The sequence below is a fragment of the Podarcis filfolensis genome (assembly GCF_964270895.1).
Source record: "Podarcis filfolensis genome assembly, chromosome: 2".
NCBI classification, from domain to species: domain Eukaryota; kingdom Metazoa; phylum Chordata; class Lepidosauria; order Squamata; family Lacertidae; genus Podarcis; species Podarcis filfolensis.
This window is the reverse complement of record NC_139605.1, coordinates 120,063,907-120,085,310: the sequence shown is the minus strand read 5'-3', so window position 1 is coordinate 120,085,310 and position 21,404 is coordinate 120,063,907. Positions and strand designations below refer to the sequence as shown.

At 47.2% G+C, this 21,404-nt stretch overlaps 1 protein-coding gene across 2 annotated transcripts in view; it reads right to left on the bottom strand.

The window, feature by feature from the left end:
• The window catches only part of ESYT1 (extended synaptotagmin 1), a 59,966-nt gene extending 38,923 nt beyond the window's left edge, over positions 1-21,043 (bottom strand). The window contains exon 1 of one of the 2 annotated variants that reach the window (XM_083599614.1): positions 20,559-21,043. In XM_083599614.1, coding sequence (XP_083455740.1) covers positions 20,559-20,927 — 369 coding nt within the window. In that variant the 5' untranslated portion in view covers positions 20,928-21,043. Of the gene's footprint in view, positions 1-117; positions 230-20,558 lie in introns of those variants that run through there. The other variant, XM_083599615.1, reaches the window with a different exon arrangement.
• Between the last annotated feature and the right edge of the window lie 361 nt (positions 21,044-21,404).

Genomic DNA, 21,404 nt, shown 5'->3' with positions numbered 1-21,404 from the left:
TCGTTAGGCAATGAAGGAATGCAGACTTCGTGCAATGCTGGAAAAACAGATTATAAAACAACAATGGATGAATTAAGTCTGCCTCATACAGAGAGAATAGAAATGATGGGATGATACCAGAAATCTGCTTCAGTGACGCAGAACAACTCCTGCCTCTCTGCAGACACCTGCTCTCTATTACTCCCACTCAGCTAGGCTTTTGCACTCCTGTGCGGTGCCTGGTTCACCGCAGCCAACTTCAGTTAAATTGCCATGGTAACTAAGACAAACAGGAACGGCCTAGCACAACAAGGCCACAACCACAAGCTCCACCACCCTTAGTCGGAAACCCACAGCCAGTGAAAATGAAAGCAGCCAGTTTCCCCCACCCACTCCACTTCCGTGTAATTTCAGATTATTTTTTAGAACTAGGACTCGTGTACCCTATATTTTGGTTTCCAAACAGTTAAAGAATAATGTTCAAAGTATTAGAAGCAAACCACAACTGGGGGTGGGGAAACGGATATGTTGCCTTACTCATTCAGATTTACCTGGAGCCACCTATTTTGCACCCAGACCCTGAACTCTTTCATTCTTCCTCTCTGCTTTTGATACAACAGGCATGAGTAAGACAAGTGGGGACTGATGTGTGAAAGACCCAGCTCAATTCCCACCCACCGCCACAAAAAAAAGTTCACTGTTGGTCTGGAGCACAGCTCATATTTATTCCGTATTTACATTCCACTGTAGCCTTGAAGCAGCTCACACAATTTTTTACACCATTAAGAAGGTCAAGAAAAGCAATGTCAAAAGAAGAGTTTGCCCTAAACCAGGGATGGTGAACCTTTGGCCAGCTAGATGTTGCTGAGATCCCTGGCTGTTGACCGAGCAAGCTGGGACTAGTGGGAATTAAGAGTCCAACAACAGTTGAAGGGACATGCAGGTCCCCCATCTCTGCCCTAAACCTTCCACAAATAGCACCTCACACCAGCAGGGCCCTCACAGAGGGGCAAGGCACAGAGCTTCCCATCAGGAAGTGGTCCTCTGGTCAGTGGATGGGAGCTCTGGGCTGACCTTCAGCTCCTTCTGTAGCCAGCTGCAATGGGGGTTCTCCCCAGGAAAGAAGAAATAGGAGGGAGCAAGCTGGAGAGTCAACTGGTATCTAAGGCAGTGGTGCATTTCCAGCCCAGAGGACCTAATTTATATCAGACAGGTCAGACACAGAACAGTGTGGTGATTAAGAATGCAGTGCAAAAGTTGTGTTGCTTTTTATTTATCTTTAAATAGCTCTCATGCCAACTCTGCCTTTTTGAAAAAGCATATGGATTATAACTGGGAGAGGCTGTGTGGCTCTGTCAAAAGTGGTTGTGGGTCTTATTTCCACTGCTGCCTAAAATGTACAGATTTATGTAAATGATGCTTTGAGGACTCCAGTTGAGATAAACTAAATCAATGCTTGGAGAGCACACTGATAACGGTCAGAATAGTCCATACTGGGTCAGATCACTGGTCTTTAACTGGTGGGTCAGAACACACTGCCAGGTCACAGGCTGGTCAAAGGAGGGTTTGAACAGCAGCACAACTCCCATCTGTCAAAGAATTAAGAAGCCCCCCCCCCCCCTTCAATGCAGTCTTGAGTTAAAAGCAAGCCCCAGTTTGAAGACCTTTAAGACTACTGGGCTAGATGGATGGTATTCAGCATCAAGTACCTTCATGACTCAGTATAGTAGTTTCATGTGCTCCCAGGAAAATGGGCAAGGGGAGAGGAGAATGTGAAGAGGGCAGCAGAGATTCAGTCCCTTTTGCCCACCTGGGGAAGCTGTATCTCTCCAATATAAGAAAAGAGGTTCTCCCTTGTGTGTGCTGTCCCATCACGGCCCCTGAATGTACAGCAGCTACTCGAGGTCAATTTGTTCTCTATAATATTGTCAAGAGGAGAACTAGGACAGGAGCAAGTCAATAGACTCCTTTATCCTCTGGACAAAAGGGACCTTATGTTCTGCTGCGTGGGTGTGAGGCCTTCAGCAGTACACAATGCAAGCAGCATGGCCAGCCAAACTTTTAAAAAGGAGGCTGCATGTATCCACTTCCCTGGCTGAGTATGCGCCTCGCTCTTATCACAGCTGCCAGCTGGGGGAGTACAGTTGTTTTTCGGGCTGTCATCCATGCGCCTGCAGTAATTTCTCTCTCTCTTTTAGATCTATAGAGCAATAGAAGAAAACCATACTGTCCTTGGGCGAGGGAGGAGCCAGCAATCCTGGCTCCTTAAGCCAGAAGGGAACATCCCTGGGCAGCTGTTTCCGCTTCCTCTCTGTGCAGAGAAATAGTAAGGTTGCAGGCGGGAAGCGGAGGGGGGTAGGAAAGAGAGAGAAAAGACCAAGGACAGAAAGGCTTTTTACAGCACTGCTTATTTAAGATAACCTGCTGCAGACATTCAAGGACAGATGATACAACTGCAGCTCAAAGGCAAGCCATCTGCATCACCATACAAGCCCATAATGCTTATTTCTCAATAGCTGGGTGATTTATTTTAACCCAGTGGTTTTGTACCCAGTTTACCCACTTCCTCCTTCCATAGTAATCAGGGCTCTGCTATTTCTGTACTGTGTGTGTGTGTGTGTGTGTGTGTGTGTGTGTGTGTGTGTGCAGGAGCTGACAGGAAAATCACCTGCTGTTTTGGTTTTAAGACACCATCATATTTGCATGCATGCACGCCAGATATGTGCCACTACTGGGCACAGCTAAACACACCAGACGGTGTGCAACACCCAGAAGGGAGAGTGTGTTGAAAATACGCTTGTGTTGCAGATGGCAAAACAGGCATTAAGTACACAAGATTAAGGAAATGAAAAACAGGAGAGGGTCAGAGGTCTTCATAAAGGATTGTAGAATGTTTGTTTAAAGAAAATACTGTTGAACTACTGATATAGAAGTGGGAAAGGGAGATACGAGGGTTAGGGATAGAGGGGGCTGCCAGACATTTACCCACATGCTTCTTGATAGCAGCAAGATCCTCCTTGGCAGTAAGACTAGCACTTTGGAAATAAAGCACCCAGACTTTTGCCACGGGGATGAACAGGGCCAGCATTAAAAGGCCCTCTCTTCTCAACAAGGCAATTTGCATGGGGATCACGTCTGGGGTTTGGAATGCACTGATTTTCATGTTAAGTCCCAGATCATGAAACACAGTCGGGGCCGACCCACCTATGAGACAGTTCATACCCCCTCCTCGCTCCTGATGTAGCCCTTCATTCTCCCCTTCTTCCCTGACAGGAACGGAGGAGGGGCGCCATTTTGTGGTTCGCCTCAGGTACCAAAATGTATTGGGCTTGTCCTGAACACAGTATCCACAGTTTTTAGGTGCTGTGTGAGATGAACTGGTGGGACACCCTGTTCCCCATCCGTGGCACATACAGAGGCTGATAGGAAACCAAGCACATGACAACAGCTCTCTTCCATTATCTTGAAACACTTTCAAAGAGACGGTAACTGTCTTTCACTGTTGCTCTTGGGGCTGAGAAAGAAACAACCCTGGATATCAAAGCCGAATCCCAACAGAATTAAAGTATCCCCTCTCCCCTTATTTAGAAGTATTTATAGCCTCACCTCAATGGGACGCGGGTGGCGCTGTGGGTAAAACCTCAGCGCCTAGGGCTTGCCGATCGCATGGTCGGCGGTTCGAATCCCCGCGGCGGGGTGAGCTCCCGCCGTTCGGTCCCAGCTCCTGCCCACCTAGCAGTTCGAAAGCACCCCTAAGTGCAAGTAGATAAATAGGTACCACTTTATAGCGGGAAGGTAAACAGCATTTCCGTGTGCTGTGCTGGTGCTGGCTCACCAGAGCAGCTTCGTCACACTGGCCACGTGACCCGGAAGTGTCTTCGGACGGTGCCGGCTCACGGCCTCTACAGCGAGATGAGCACACAACCCTAGAGTCAGACACGACTGACCCGTACGGGCAGGGGTACCTTTACCTTTACCTATTGCCTCACCTACTCACCAAAGTTTTCAAGGCAGCTGTAAACCCAGTTCAATACACCCTAAAACAGACAACGGTACAATACAATACACAAAAGTGTGCATATATAAATCTGACCCCCAGTTCCCCCAGGTGGAAAAGAGTCACCCCACAGCTTACCAAGAAAAGATTTGGAGAGAGCAGGCCGGGGGGGGGGGGAGAGAAGGACTGTTTTCTGTCACCTCAGAGCACCTGATTAATGTGTTATTCCAATTAAACATGAGCCAAAGGCAGAAAGCACACAGAGAAGCAGCGAAGAGAGGAAGGGCCATCTGCTTCTGGGAAAGGAAACTAAGCAACCCGCAAGCAAAGGGATAGCAAGCCGGAGCTCCATCAACCTATTTATACCAGAATAATGCAGAATCAATGCATGACGCTCAATAAGTATAAAAAGCACACGGTTAAAATCAAGCCTCATTCCTTTTCTCGTAACACACATACACAGAGTTCCCACTGTGGATTTGTGTATCACTTGGAGGACATATTGTTCTCCAAAAGCTCACCACTTGAAAAGAGTAGGTCAATTTGTAGGCATTCCAGCCAAACATTTTAAGCATCAAGCTGTAGCACCTGCTCCTAAATGGGTGGTGAAAAAGAGGAAGAGGAAGAAGAATTTTGGACTTGATATCCTGCCTTTCACTCCCCTTAAGGAGTCTCAATGCAGCTAACAGTCTCCTTTCCCTTCCTCCCCCACAACAAACACTCTGTGAGGTGAGTGGGGCTGAGAGACTTCGGAGAAGTGTGACTGGCCCAAGGTCACCCAGCAGCTGCATGTGGAGGAGCGGGGAAGTGAACCCGGTTCCCCAGATTACGAGTCTACCACTCTTAACCACTATACCATGTTGGGTTAACACAGCAGAGTGCCAACTCTCAAGCACTGAGGCAAATACATCCAAAAATGCATGTAGCTTACAAAGTGTTCTGACTCAAGCACACATCTCTGTTTGCCATTTGTCCCTTGAAAGAATATATATATTTTTAATAAGAACATTTGCAAAGCTTCTCTACCTGGTTGGCTGGAAGCAATCCTTACTCCCCATAGGCGAGCAGCTACTTAAAGGCTACCCTCATGTTAATTCCTCCTTGCGTGCGTGAATGGTATGTGTGGCAAAAGAGCAACACAGAGGCAGGGAGACACACCCCATGTGAAGAGTCAGGCCACTGGTTTATCTAAAGCAATACTGTCTGCACAATGCCTGGCAAAGGTTCTCCAGGCTTTCAGACAGGAGGCTTTCCCAATCATCCCAGGGGATGCCAGCAATTCAAGCCAGGACCTTCTGCACACAAAGCCGGTGTTCTACCACTGAGCTATAACACCTCCTCTACATCCTAGTGGAATGTGGCTGTGAACTCGGATGGCAGAGGTCTAGTTTGTATGTGCAGGAGAATCAAGCAATAGAGCCTTTCCAGACTGTGCCACCCCGAGCTGCAGGTGGGCATCTGCATACTTGAAAGTTGCCCCGTAAAATAGAAACAATTTGCTCATAGAAAAACAATAGTCCAGGGACATTTCTCTAGAACACTCGTGTGCTGTCCCCGGCTCCCAGAGCCAGGGTGTACACCGGCAAGACTTTTAAGACTTTTTAGTTGAAAATGGAATGTGTGCCCTAAAATACAATCCCCCTGTGGCTGCATATTATAATAGGCAGATCAGGAGTAGAAGACAAGCTGTTTTTCAGTTAAGCCTGTCCATTAATTATCTTCTCACTGGGAAAATACCAATAGGTTTCCAAGAACCTCAGAGTTTGCTAGAATAAAGTATTAAAAAACTGCTATAGTATTTCATAAGCCAAACCTGGGAATAGACTAACATGCAGCAATTTCTCTCTTCCCTCTTCTTCAACTTAACACACAACAGCCACAAGCTTTCTCACTGCATTCAGGCAGCAGCACTTTATTCTGTTTTCCTGACATTTCCTCATCTGCACATTTTCATGTTGTGTGTGTGATCTTTCACACAACATACAAACCACTTCTGGAAAACTAGCAGAGTCTATCAGGAGTTTAGCACTCATTTCAGGATATTTGCTTCCCCACTCCAAAAAAACCCCAAACATTTGCAACCCTGTTAACCTGGAAAATCATGAGTTTTTACGTTGTAATTTCAAGCAATGAAATTTCATGCAATGTTCAGCATATAGTTATTTCACACCATTTAAAACTTAGTGTGACATGGTGGCATACATCAATCAAAGAGCCACAGCTCCATAAAGCAACAGGCAATGCAGTGTAGAAGGAAGGTTAGAAGGAAGGATAGAAAGCATTAGTATTATAATCAGGAAAACTAACACAATAATTCCCATGTCTAAGACATTTTGAGCCAGTGAAGCCCTCACTAATGAAAGGGAGAGGGCAATTTTATCTATCTCCCCCCCCCCAAAAAAAACCAGCCCCTCCTACTGCCTCTCTCTCTCTTTTTAGAATAAATATTTACCGGTAATTGTCTGTGGTCTCAACTGTTACTACCAACTAGTACAGATGTTAGTCAAACGCTACAACAGAGTTTAGACTGTGACAACTGTTTTTCAAATATATTTTAACTACTTCCCACTTTGAAATAAATACATGTTTTGGTTTATTTTTCATTTTTTCAGATAGATTATCCAACTCCACATATTCAACCAGTTTTTGAGTCCATTCTGTCCTTGAAGGAACTCTGTCACTATTCCAATTTGATGCAATAAGCATCCTGGCGGCCACTGTGGCATAAAGGAAGATCTCTCTTATGTTTTTAGGAATATCCGAATCTTTGAGTCCCAATAGGAAGGCTTCTGGGTTTTTTCAAAAAAGGAATATTTACTCCTCCCGCCCCTCAACCCTCCAGAGCAGATTGTAATGTTGGGGGGGGGGTATGACAGGAATTGCAGGTGGGAGGAACTGGGATAAATGGCCTTCCCTCACCCTTCTGGGTCAAAAGCCCCTTCATGAACCAAAAGAGTGTTCTACAGTTGCTTAATACCTCTCAGCATGAGAGACTGAACCAGTATAGAAAAAGGACCTCCCTGGGTGGGAAAGCAGCAGGACAAATGAGAAGTTGCTGCTTTCTAGGCACAGGACAAGGAGAAGAGTGGATGAGCTGGCTGTAAATTATTCTTTTATGCTAACAAAGGGCTTTGTTGGTGGAGGAAGGGTAGGGGATGGGAGAGAACTGTGGGTGCAACTTCTACTTCATCCATTTTGTTTCATTATAAATTATATTTATATGTGGAATTTTATTGTGTTTGTGCGCTTGATTTGTATAGCTCATCTTCTTCTCTAATGCTTAAAAGAATATTGTGCTTTCTTGTTAATGATAAGGTGGATTATTCGCATCTGAGTCTCCCTTGTAATGTTTTGTTTCGATTATCTTGCAATGTTCTACTACTTGATTATTTAAGCCTGCTGAGAGATTGCCTTGGAAATGTGAAGAATAGAAATGATCTAAATAAATAAACCTGGTATACTTAAATTGCCCACCAAATTTTGGCAACCAGCTTGGTTGCAGGGAGAGGAATAACCCAACTAAATGCAACAGTGCAATGTTGAAGATGGTTCACGAAGACTGCATCCCACCCTCCTCCTTTTAACTCTGCCCCATAGCTATTAAAATAAATAGAAAGTTTGCCCAGGTCCACTTCCAAACCGGCTGGGCTTGTTCTGGGACAGAATAACTTGTCAAGATGTTTGCTTTCCTAAATGAAGAAACTTGAGCTGAAATAGCTTTTGAGGTTAACAAATACAGTGGTTTTTCAGGATATCACGCTTCAGCTCCTGTATCAACTATCTAACATTGTTCTGGGCAAGTTGTTTCTGGTCACCTCCCCATGTTGCCTCGGGACAGTGCAATGTAAGGCGATAGTAGCAAGGAGCTAGAAGCCATGTGATGAACCGTTCTTGCAGTTTGGGGTCTGTGGTCATATGCCTGCGCTGGTCACCACCGCAAGTACCACAAATGCACCAGAAGCAGATGCTCGAGTCAGTCCGCTTTGCAACGTGCAGAAGGAAATCAATTTTTGCAGAGACTTCAGCTGCAGTGCCACTTGACAATATTAGATCACTGGATATGTGGTGTGGGCGGGCCTGCTGGTGGGCAAACATTTGCCTTCCTCACGCAGTCATCTCACAAAGGAGAACGGCAAGAATGTTGCCGCTTCAGGCTTTCTCAAATTCAGAAAGTCAAATAACCTGAGCAGCCCATGACTAAGAACAAACAACAGACTTAAGCATATTTGCTAAAAACTGTTGGCCGTCACAAAAATACAGACCTAATGGAGAGATGTCTGATCCATGGACTGCTAGAGGAAAACATAGAAGCCTAACAGGGCTGGCCCAAGACATTTTGGCACCCGAGGCAGACCCCAAAATAACGCCCCCCTCCCTCCTTCCAGGGAAGGAAGAGTGACGGAAGGTTTACATCAGGAACAAGGAGGGAGGAAAGATCAACTTCAGGATCTGCTGCCCCAGAGGATCCTACCATCTGAGGCAGTCACTTCACTTTGCCTCATAGGTGGGCCGGCCCTGAAACCCAATATAATTTATCCCCATCAACCCATAAATAACAAGCTTTCTCCCTACCATGCCATCATAAAATGAAAGTGTCTGAAAGGCCTCTTTCAAAAACCTATCCCTAGGGGAATTATACAGGGAACAATACAGTACATAGCAAACAATATCTTCCACCACCCCCACCTTGGCAGCAATGCATAAACACTTTTTAGGTATTCAAACACATCACCTCTCACAAGGAAGCAACTGAAATTCCCCTTGTCATGCACTCCTGACCCCTCTGCAAGATGTTTTTACCCCAAGGAGGTCTGAGGCAAAAGCAGCAAGTGGAAGGGGAGGGAAGAGTTCAACTGGAAGTGCAACTTGCATGGAAATGAATTCATCCTACGAATGAATGCGCTCTGAACAGCCCCCTCCCCAGAGCAATGCAAGGCAGAAGGGGGCTTGGGGGCTCCGTACACACGTGGCAGTGAAACAAATAGCTTACCTCAAAGTCACTCCTGTTAAACTGAGGAGGAAAAGTAAATTTGTACTCACATTCACTAAGCAAGTATATTCCTCCTGGTCCAAACAAGCAATGCCCCCCCTCCGCCCCCACTGAAGGACCTGCCTCAGTCCAAGTTTGCAATCATTTAGAAAGCCATGCAAGGTTTCCTTTATTTCTTAAAGGCATTCAGTGTGTCTCAATGAAGTTACAGGAGTGTTTCAGCAGAGTGTTTCTGCTACTGATCTTTTATTTTATGTATTTATTTTTACAGTCCATCTTTACTGCCCGGAGCACAAGGTGGTAGACAGGTCCCCCCCCCTTGTCATTTTATCCTCACAACAACCTTGTGAGGTAGGGTAGGCTGAGAGAGAGTGTGACTAGCCTAAGGTCACCTAGTAAGCTGAGTGGGGATTTGAACCCTGGTCTCCCAGGCCCTAGGCCAACACTCCAACCACTGCAGCAGACAGGCTCCCTTTCACCCTGGTTACCATTTACAAGACTAGTGACTAAGCCATGGGTAGGCAAACTAAGGCCTGGGGGTCGGACCCGGCCCAATCACCTTCTAAATCCGGCCCGTGGATGGTCCGGGAATCAGTGTGTTTTTACATGAGTAGAATGTGTCCTTTTATTTAAAATGCATCTCTGGGTTATTTGTGGGGCCTGCCTGGTGTTTTTACATGAGTAGAATGCGTGGTTTTATTTTAAATGCATCTCTGGGTTGTTTGTGGGGCATAGGAATTCATCCCCCCCCCCCCAAAAAATATAGTCCGGCCCCCTACAAGGTCTGAGGGACAGTGGACCGGCCCCCTGCTGAAAAAAATTTGCTGACCTCTGGACTAAGCTGTTATCGTTTACAAGACTAGTGCCACATTTGTAATGTTTAAATTGCTCAGATAATGGAGCACTTTGCAGTTTTCATCAAGCCAAGGCATAAATAGGCAAAAAGCAAAGCCTACTTGGGTCCTTCAGGCCCTGAGTCACTCTGCACTGAACTCTGCCACCCTATTCCAAGTGGAAGTCTTTTAGGGAGGAGGGACAGGGTCTGTGTGCAAAGCACAGGTCACAGTGAGACCCTTGAACACGGTTGGCATATTCCTAAGCCAAATGTCTCCAGTATCTGACTCCTTACAGAAAGATGTGGGTACATCGTTTCGATGGGGTTCATCTAACGGCTCGCTAGTTCCTGTAAACACAGCTCACACTGACTCAGAAGTGTTATTCATTTCTTCTTAAAGCTTAGCTGCAAATGGCATCTAGCTCAGAAGGTCTTCAAAAAAATGGTAGGAAGATGCCAGACCGGCTTATATTTAGAAGCTCCCTTCGACAGCCTGCCCCAAATGCTACACCCACTATTCTTAATCGTGTGGCCCTAAAATGAGCAGAAGCAGCATTTCCTGTATAGGAGAAAACAGAGTGAGGAGTAGGTGGTGAGTCAGACAGAAGCATTCCCCAAATGCCAGTGTTGCTAGGCCTGCCAAGACAGATTCCGTGGCACAGAGAAGGTGATCTATTTCCTATACTGTGAGATTTTTCATCTGCTTAGACAGGCACCTAACAGGATCTAAACTACCAGCCTTGCCAGATAATACACTTCGGTAACAGCCACCTGCCTGCTTGCATGTGACCATAATAGCCTCCAGGTAATCTGGCAGGGAGGTTCTCATAAAATTAGAAGAGTTGGTCCATTTTTTAAATCTTTCAGGCCATCTATGCTACAAATAGCTAAATAATATATGTATATGTGGGCAGACAAGCTCATTAAAAATGGGTGACCTAGTAACTTCGGGGGACTTGCTTCCAAAACTGTGTGTGTGTATCAGCACAAACATTTTGGCTTGCCCAACAGAACTACCTCCCCTCTCCTCCTTGCGTTCTGTTATGGGGGTTCCCAACCCCCAGATCTGGCCGAGGGCATGCAAGGGGAGATGGGAGGAGCCCTTGCACTGGTCCCAGCTAGCAGCTAAATTTGACCCCTACTTTAGATAGGTAAAGGGACCCCTAACCATTAGGTCCAGTCGTGGCCGACTCTGGGGTTGCAGCGCTCATCTCGCTTTATTGGCCGAGGGAGCCGGCGTACAGCTTCCGGGTCATGTGGCCAGCATGACTAAGCCGCTTCTGGCGAACCAGAGCAGCGCACGGAAACGCCGTTTACCTTCCCACCGGAGCGGTACCTATTTATCTACTTGCACTTGACGTGCTTTTGAACTGCTAGGTGGGCAGAAGCAGGGACCGAGTCACGGGAGCTCACCCCATCGCAGGGATTCGAACCGCCGACTTTAGACTTTAGATAGTTGTGCTTTTTAAAACCACAATTCTTACTCATCCCATGCAACTCAGAAGGCTATAATATCAATTTTAAAAACCTTCCAACTTCCCCTTAAAGTATCCAATTCTTTGGCACAAAGGCTATTTGGAGACAAATCTGAGATTTTCTAAACTTCTGATAGCGGAGATTATTTTTCTGAATTAAAATTGGAGGCGCTGCTCCATGCTTACTGCTGAAAAGATTTACTTTCACAGTGTAAAAGAGTAAGAAACCATCTGGTCCAAAGAGTCACATCCACTAGGTATGCTCCCTGGCTGGAAGCAAGAAAGCCCACAGAAGTGACTCATGGAAATAAGCAATATATTCCCTGCAAGGTGGGTGGGCAGAGAAAGCACAGGTAACTCAACTGGATCATTGCAACGGATGGTACAGCAAAGATGTAACTGGCAGAGAATTGCTCTCTTCAGAAAGGGAGCCCAACTGGCTGGAGGCGTGTCCAAAGCAGTGAGTTATGCAGATATACAGCAGGCAGGTGAAGCTTTTAGGAGCCTTGAGTATTAAATCAAATGCCACTGTATTGGCCCGAATATAAGCCGCACCCAAATATAAGCCACACCTTTAAAATTGGGGGGGGGGGGCAGAAAAAATACCCAAATATAAGCCGCTCCATTCCTCGCTGCTCCTGGCTGCATACCCTTCCTGGCCTTGGGGGAGAGGACTGGGGACTATGCGTGCACGGGGCAGGCACCGCTTTGCCACACTCCTGCCGCTGTTTGCCCCATGCTCCTGGCTGCATACCATAAGGTTGCAAATATAAGCCACACTTTAACTTTTCATGGACAGAATGTGGGGCGGGGGGGAGTGAGGCTTATATTCAGGCCAATACGGTATTTCTGATGGCACACCAGCAAATCTCACACAGTTACTGGTTCTTCAAGGTTCTGCAGTTAAGTGAAACAACATGTAGCCTCCTGGTTCAATCTTGGAACAGGGAAGGTGTGGGTTCAGAAGATAGAAGGCATTTGGAAGATAGAGGGCCTCCCGTTAGCTTTGGCTGGTGGCCCAGCTGCGCCCCTATCTGGACAGGGATAGCCTAACTTTGTCTTCTGTGCTCTGCTACCTTCTGAGTTAGATTACTGCAACACATTATACACGAGGCTGGCTCTGAAAACGGTTTGGAAACTTCAGCTAGTGCAGAATTCAGAGGCCAGGTTGCTCACTGGGGCAAGACGGTTTGAGCATATTACACTGATCCTGGCACAACTGCACTGGCTGCCAACTGGCTTCTGGACCAAATTCAAAGCGCTGGTTTTGACCTACAAAGCCTTTAATAGTTAAGGACCAAAAGACCTCAAGCACCGCCTCTCCCCATATGAACCAGCCCAGATGCTGTGATCATCCTCTGAGACCCTTCGTCATGTCCCCCCCCCTTCTGGAATGCTCTCCCCAGAGAGGCTCACCTGGTGCCTTCATGGCATGTCTTTAGGCGCCAGATGAAAACATTTCTCTTCAGCCAGGCATTCAGCTGATTAACATTCTATGGCTTTTTAAATATGTTTGTAGGAGAGGCTTTGTTTTTCATTTTTTTATTATGTATTGTGTGTTCTCATTTTGTATTTTAATGTTGCGAACCACCCTGTGATCTTCAGGTGGAGGGCAATATCCATATTTAATAAATAATAAAACAATATTAAATCCAGGTAAATAGGTCATTTTGGACAAACCCATGCTAATCCCAGCTTAGAGGAAAAATCCATCAGAGAAAGGATGCTGTCATATCTGCAAAGGGGCTTGCCGCCCAGATGAACTATTAATGCAGAGAATTCTTTGTGCGGCTGCCAGTCTCAGAACATTGTCTGACGAGCCTTATTTTTTTCAAAACATGCAAGAATGGTTTCCCTCTCCCCCTCCCGCCCCAAAGTAAGATAATATCTTGCTTTCTGGTTTAAACACTCAGAACCCATTCTAGCTGCTTCCTATTAGCTGCAAAGGTTCAAGTCTGATCCAATTATCTCTCTCCTCTCTCTCAACACACACAAAAATATTACCGATAAGAAAGATAATGCATCTCCACTTAAAAACACACAAGACATTTTGCAGGTTTTAAAGCTTCAGGGTTTCTCGCAAAAGTGGATCCACGAGGAAAACTGACCAAAGAGAAAGGGAGGCATTGCTACCCTAACTATTGCTGGGCCACAGGTAGTAGTACAGTGAGAGAGAGGTTGTAACTGCTGGGGAAACACAGTGGTGTGGTGTGTGGGTTCGCAGGAGGAGACAGGCACACAGTGGGTGGATCAGCACAGTAGGAGCTATGGGGTTGAAGAGCCAATAGGGGAAAACCAGAAAGGATGCAGGAAGCGGAGCCATTGAGGCTTGAGGAGCGAAATGTAGTAGCAAAACATGCTCTCATCACATTTAAGAAACAGTGTCAAGCTTCAATTGTATGCATACTTAGCTGGAAGTAAAATTAGTGGGATTTTGCTTCCAAGTAAATCTGAATAGGTTTGGGCTGCACAACACCATAATCCTAAACCCTGCACAGGAGGCAGAGCACATGTTTTTCATGAAGAAGGTGCCAGGTTCAATCCCTGACATTTCCAGTTAAATACCAGATAAATACAGGGGTGGGAAACCTCACACCCAGTGGGCCAAATATGACTCTCCAAGCCCATCGACCTGACCCATGGGACTCTCCCCATGCCACACACCCTCCTCCAGTGCCTCTCTATGGCTGGAAGGCTTCCTTTAACTGCAATAATGCCTCTTGCCTGCTTGGAAGGAGGGTGTGTGGATGAAATGCAGCCTACTATAAAAAAGGATGTGTCACCTCCACTGTTCTGTCCACTTTTCCTTCATGCCTCACCCACAATTGGAATGTGGTCCCGAGATGTCCCTGAAGGAATGAGGCACTTAGGCTGAAGGAGGTTCCCCACTCCTGAGGTAATAGGACCCTTCTCTATCCGATACCCTGGAGAGCCCATGCCTTGCCACCCAAAACTGGTTTTGTGAGTTACCACTGTTTATTTAATAATTACCACTGTCTCTATTTTCTGCATTACATTTCCTTCCGGCCTCACTGTTTACAATTCCTCACATCCTCCAAAAAATACAACCTCAGGATAACACTTCATGCAACAGACTCCATGCTGTCATAAAGGTGCCACATGACTATTGATTTTCCTTGAGAGTCAACTGTAGTAGATAATAGTGAGTTATGTGGACCAACAATCTGGCCCAATATAAAGCAGCCTCCCCCTTTGGTGCTAAATGGTTCTTAGGCTGATATAAATTGCAACATGGAGTTAGGATGCCTTAAGGGCCACCTGGGCTCTCCTTTCACAGCTTGTTCACAGAGGTCATCCAGAGATATGATGTTAGCTTTTCCCCAGTTACAAAGGCACAGCTGGCCTCAACTAGAGCTGACTCCATGCTGTGAGAACATGCTTCCAGCAGAGATTTAACACCCAGACACCATTGCTTTTGACTTTCAGGCATCTCTTGTAAAAGGCAAGTAAGCCAAAAGTCAATTCAAGCCACTTACTCCTAGGAATGAAACATGCTTATTTTTAACACAAGAGGTTATTTTAACGCAAGATTCCAGATGTTAGAACTGCAACCCAAAGGCCTCAGCAAATGAAGCTGGCCAAGCGCAGCAGTTCAAGTTCTGGGCATCTGTGAGCAAACTTAGGAGCCTGATGTCATCAGTGCAGCGACGAGCAAAAGCAGAAAACTCTCCATTTATGGCATGCAATGAATCGTTTTTATTTTCCACCACTAAGCGCACACGCACACTGTAACCACTCTTTCCTCACCACAGACACAGCTAACCCTCTAAAGTGTGATTGGAAAAAGCTGGTTTTGACTTCTTTCTTAACTCAGAAACAAAAATAAGTCTGCTGTTTTGCACAGACATTGTGCAGCACTAATTTATTTAGGGAAGATTCTTTCAGGCCCTTTGTCTCATCTTTCCACATTTTAAGCTAGATAGGATTGCAGACATTCAATTTAAAGACAACTGACAATTGTGTTATTGCACAGCACAGCATCACAATCTCAGCTAGAATGACACCATCCTTAAGTTTTGCCACCCCTGGATTATTAATTACAACAGGAAAAAGAATGAATTTTAGACCCTCTTTTTAATGTATTGCCCATGTTTACTGCTGTCTTGGGTCAAGGGCTATTGTTATTATCCTAACAAAGTGAAGTCAGCGAGTTTCATGCAATATGAGTGCTTTGAGAGTTTCACTACAGAATCAATTTCAAGGGACAATAAGCTTTCGAAGTACCTGGAACATGACCTTCCTTCTTGCTGAAAGCCACATCCAAATGGACAAACCTATTCCATCTTTAACAGTTCTGCACCCTCAGCAAGGTACTAAAATATATGCACCAAGGCATTGTGGCCTCAATAGTTTCAGAGTCAGCAGTTCCACCTTCCTGGCCCTGGAGTTTGTTGTGCCCCAGCAGATCATCCTCTCAGTTTCCACTTCAAGGGTTTTCTGAATTCCACAGCTCCATGCAATGATTTGAATTTTTTTAAGAGGGGGCAACACTGCTACCTGCACTGCATTTGACAACTTGGAAATCTCAGTTTGTTTTTATAGGTTTCTAGTCCTCAATCCTACAAAGACAGAGTTCGGAGTATGCAGGCTGCCAACATATGGTAACATCTTTGCATCATCAAAACTGATCAACGCTTTGAAATTCTTTGTTCTCCCCTATTATGGATAGAAGTAACCAGGGCTGGCTCAAGACATGTTGGCACCTAAGGCAAACCACATAATGGTGTCCCCTCGCTAGGGAATAAATATCCACTTTGGGAACAAGGGTGGGAAGAACCCAGGAGTGCCTCCTATTCTCCAAGAGGCTGCTGTGGAAGTGACATGGGGGGGGGGAATGCCAAGGAGGAGGCAGAGACCCCAAGGAGCACATCACAGCTGTCAATGCCACTGCGGGAGAAGCAACAGGCGGGGTGTTCCTTGGAGGCTGGATCCGCTGCCCCATGGACTCTGACGCTTGAGGTGGCCGCCTCACCTTGCCTCATGGGTGGGAGGGCCCTGCAAGTACATTTATGGCTTTTGCCATAGAATCTGGATTACTTTGGCACAGAATTTTTATTCCAGTGCTCCCATTCCTGCCCATAACCATACAAGCTCTGAGGTACCCACTCCCCATCTCTTAGCTTCCCAGAGACCAAGGACCCTAGCACCCTGCTGCAAGTTCATTTGTGGCATCTAGACTTTGGACCAGAGAGTGCTTGCTTATATCCCTATAGAATCAGGTCCTCTGTTGCCACTATGCAACAAAGCCATACTCGTTGCATCAGGCTATAAAGAGAAATATTTCACTTTTCCATTTCCAGCAGCCACAGCAAAACTGAGTAACTATCTTACCCAGGGACCTAACAGTAAAGCTATCTTTCAGCAGCGAGTACATTTCTGTATCTCCTGTAAGATTTTCTTTCCTCCTTATCAGTAAGACACTAGGCTGAAAGGGGAGCCTCAGCGCACTTCCTGCCACAACAGATTTTAACATGCTGCAACTCCACCTTATCTTATTTTACTCCACCCATCACATAGAAGGAGAATTGAGACTGATGATCCGGCGCTAGAGAATTATGTTAACACAAGATCGGAAGGATGGAAGCTGATCAAGCAAAACATAATGGACAGGAGTTTTTTGTTTTTTAGCTTAAGTTCCAGCAGAGGAGAGTTAGAGGAGACAAGGAACAAGCCAGGTGAAAGCAAGTAAAGCAAGGCAAGGTGGTTTGGGAGTTATATTTGTTAATATAACTCAACCCTGGTAGGCATCTTTTGGCCGCACCTACACTTTGCAACAGCACAATTAATTCTACCTTCCTACATTTGGGGCAATTTATCATGGCTTTCCACATTGCATTTTCTGCTGATGGAATGGGGCAGCTAGAAGTCTGGAATAAACACAGGAAAACTTGGGGTGGAATTAACCACTTCTCTTCATTTTTATAGGGTCCCCCCATTTTTTTCATACCTTCACATCTCTAGGGATGTCCACAAATGCCATTAAGTTTGGACACTGGGTGCTACAGAGCCGCAGGAGCTTAGAACTGAACAGTTGTTGTTTTCAGTGACCGTTAAGCATTCAGTGTGATGTGCAATCCCAGTTTCAGTTACAAAAGATCCAATTAAAATGGAATTAAGGCAAGCCGGCATGCACTTCGGCCAGTGTTAGTGCCCAGCTGGAGAACTAGTTTAACAGTGTGACCCTTAGGACCAGCAAGGATTGCAGCCCCTGAAGCAATATGGATCTTTCAGCTTGTGCACAGAGGTTTCAGGCTACAGTTAAGGCAGGGCAAGTTCACAAGTTCCATTTGACAGCAAGAGCAGAGCTAAGGTATCACATTCCAAAACTGTCTCCCAATGTTAGCTGATTTCCTGAAGAGACAACATTCTATTCCATAATGCTGACACCAACTATGCACATCCACATTATCTCATAAGAGCAGCAATTACCACATGGAAAATGATAACCTGTGAACTCACTTTAGATTAGGGTGCTAAAAGCCACATTACAGGACTGAGAGCTGAAAGATACTATCATCGATTTCCAAATACTCAGGTTCTTTGAACATCCCCTGAAACTACAACAGCACTCAAATCAGGTGACACAGTAAAAAAACAGAGGGGTGGTCTTTTTCCACCCAGTCACCTCTTTTCATCCCTGTTGGCAGTCTGTTCTGTTCCCCTGTGGTTTTTTGCTTTTTGGACCACAGATATGGGACCAGAAACGGTCCACCATCACACCCAACTAAATACTAGCTAGAGTGAGTGAAAGGTATGGAGAGGTGTGTTTCTCTTGTAAGAAGCCATGGGCTTGGGGGGGTCACTTGCCCCCCATCAAGTAAAACAATAAAAATACTTAACTGACCAATCACGTCATTTCTGCCCCCCCAACAAAAGTCCTTCCCCCCCAACAAAAAAACCTGGCTACGCCCATGTAACAGACCAACGTAAGATAGAAGAATATTGCGACACACAGAGATTCCAGAAAAAAAGAGAGAGAGAGAAACTAAATTCCTGCTGTTTTACTCCTTTTCTTGGCTAGATATTCTTGTCCCTTACAGGGTTGCTCATTCAACTCCTCCTTAGTATTTATGTAAAGGGAGGGCAGAGAAAAGACAAGAAAGAAGCAAGACAGGCATGGCAGAAGACAGTGCCAAGATTTGTGAATGAGCTAGTTAATAGGAGGATGGGAAAATGTACCTGTCTCCAGGAAGGGCATCTACACTATGGGTACCAGATGTCCCTGTTTCCCGGGGACAGTCCCCAGATCTACAAATCTGTCCGCGGACAAAATCCGTCCTTGGATTTATATTTTAAGTGTTGTAGATTTATTAGTAGTGAATGAATGTTGCATGGTTCAACAGCACAAGACACATCATATGGGGACTTATGGCGAGGCAAAATGGCAAATGCCACGGCAGCGAGCAGCTCCTGAAGCCAGCCAGAGCCAACTGCGCTACCAGGCTGGCTCTGGGCTGCTGAGACTGCCGCCGCCGCCGCCACTGCCGAGGGGAAACTGGGGGTGCCCGGCGCGTCAACTGGGGGAACCGCTGACACACACACCCCACGACCCAAATCGAGCTGGGAGTGAGAGCGCCCAGCCACCCAGTCAACTGCCCAGTGGCACTCTGGGGCCAGGAAAACCCCAGAGCCGACACAGGGAGAGGGAGGAGAAGAGAAAAAGGAAGAGGGAGGAGAAAAAAGAGGGGAGCCCTGACCTTGCTGTGCCGCTGCCGCTGAGGAGGAGAGGTAGGAGAGCATCGGGAGGGCAAGGACGCGTGGCCGAGCCCAGGCCCGACCCGAAGATATTACTTCTTTTTTTAAAATAACTTTTTGAAAATAACCTTTTTTTCTCTTTTTTTTTTTTTAAGTGTCCCCGGATTCTTAGAAAAAATCTGGTAACCTTAATCTACACAGATAGAGAATCACTGCACAGAGATGGAAAGCAGGAAAATCAAATCGGATTCCCTCAAGGGGGAGGGAGGAGGGTTCTGGAAGGAAGTTGTAAGGGGAGCTAAATAGGGAAGCAGATGATAAAATGATGGATCAAAATAGTTAAAGATGCAGAAAGGAGAGCTTTAGAAAGCAGGAAACCTATCAAGAGAGCAGGAGCAGTTACAAATTGCAGGAGGGTGCTAAATGCAGCAGCCGTTTTTGCAAGAGGGTGTGAACATGTGCTTCTCCCCAAGCCACAGCATCTAGCCAGAGGCTGCTGCTTTCTTCCTTCCACTCCGAGATGCAGTTTCATTTCTTCCCTCATGCAGAGCAGTGAAACATGGAAAGTTACAGGTTGATGGCTGCAAACACCCTTCTAAGACAAAGCAGCTGGAAGGTGAGCAGAGGGAGATAATACTACTACTGCTGCTTAATAATACGTAGCATTTCAATTGCTCGGAATCTTTGCATGTCCGCTGCTACCCTTCCAATAGCCCTGTGACATAGGCCGGTATTATCCCCATTTTGCAGATGAAGCCCGAGGCTAACTGCTTCCTTGTTTTCTTTGCCATGGAGAAGGGGAAGGAAAAACCTGGGATGCCAGCAGAAGCAATGAGATTCACCCACAGATATTTTGCTTTCCATAGGCCTGGTCAAGACACCCACAAGCAAACTAAGGATGGAGCAGGGCATGGAGTTAGGCATCAAAAATGCAGGAGTGCAACAGTGTATACTACTCAGCATCATTTTATGCAGGTTAAAAGACGCCTGATTGATTGTTGCAAGAAAGTAGGTTCTGAGGGCAGTCTGGGGCCACACTGTGCAGCCCTCAGCCGGTCTGGACAGTATGTATGAGATCCACCATGGAAGGAAGGTGGTGTTATAAATGCACCAGATAAAAAGCAGCCTCCATGTGACCAGGCAGGGAAGATTTAGAAAATCAAATCATTAGAGGCTTCAGAGGCAGCTGGTACAGGCAGACAAACTGAGAAAACATTTTAGTGGGCAAGTAACTTTCACGTGCTCCCTTCTTGGACCCGGGATCACCGCCCTGCAACTGTATTTTTACCAGTATTTGCCCACTCACCCACCCCGTTCAAAAGAAGGCTTGCGGGAGCAGGAAACCGACACCCAGTAAGCAGGCACGCATGTGAAACCGGGAATGCGTAAATATTCCGTCTGAGCGCATCCAAGGCGAGAGGATTTGGGCATGGCTGAGGTCCTGCGATCCCAAAGCTCGCGCCTTGTTTTGCTGCTCCTTTTCTTCCCTGGGGAACTCCCAAGGGGAGGAATCCCGGAGCCCCCCTCCCCCTCCCCCCATGTAAAACGGCACAGCCCAGCTCTTACCCAGGCGGGCAGCTCGCTCTGCCCCAGGCTTCGGCCCAGCCCCGTGGCGCTCAGCGCAGCCTCCTCGTCGCCCAGGAACAGCCCGGCCGCTCGCAGCGAGCGCTCCTTGCTCATCCGCCGGCCCCGCCAGCCCATGTACAGGGCCACGCCGGCCACCACGAAGCCCAGGCTCAGCCCCGCCCGGCCCGCCAGGTACACCGGCAGCAGCCACAGCAGCCGCCGCCCGATCGCGCCCAGCGCCGCCAGGGCTTCCGCAGAGCCGATGCCGCCGGGCAAGCGAGAGCCGCCGGAGCCCGAGGAGAGCCCCGCGCCCGGATCCGGCGCCCCCGCCGCCGCCGCCGCCTCCTCCTGCTCCGGGGCCCGCTCCATGGCGCTCCCGCCCCAGGAACCCGCCAGTCTCGCACTGCGGCGAAGCCAGCAACTCGCCAGCTCCCGCGGCTGCTGCAGTCCGGGAACCAGGCTCGCTCGCTCCGCCCGCCGATTGGAAGGCGAGCTTCCGAGGGCGGAGCCCAGCTCGAGGCTGGGCGGGGCGCCGCGCCCCGTGATTGGGCAGAGGGGGAGGGGGAGGAGCCGGGCTGCGGAGCGAAGCCGCGCCCCTCCATTCCGATTGGGCGGCTGCCGTTCCGAGAGAAAGAAAGTAACGAAAGGCTGGCCCCGCCTCCTTTTCTCTCTCGGGCTGCAGCTCCTTCGGGCTGTCCGCTGTCCACACGCCCCGCGGACAGAAGGATCGACCCTGCTTTCTTCGAAGGGCTCCGCTGGGTCTTGGGCGGGGAGAGAGGGGCGCAAGTCGAGCTGCTGCTGCTGCTGCTTTTAATTACAAGAGGTTCCAAAACAAAGTTTCCAAGC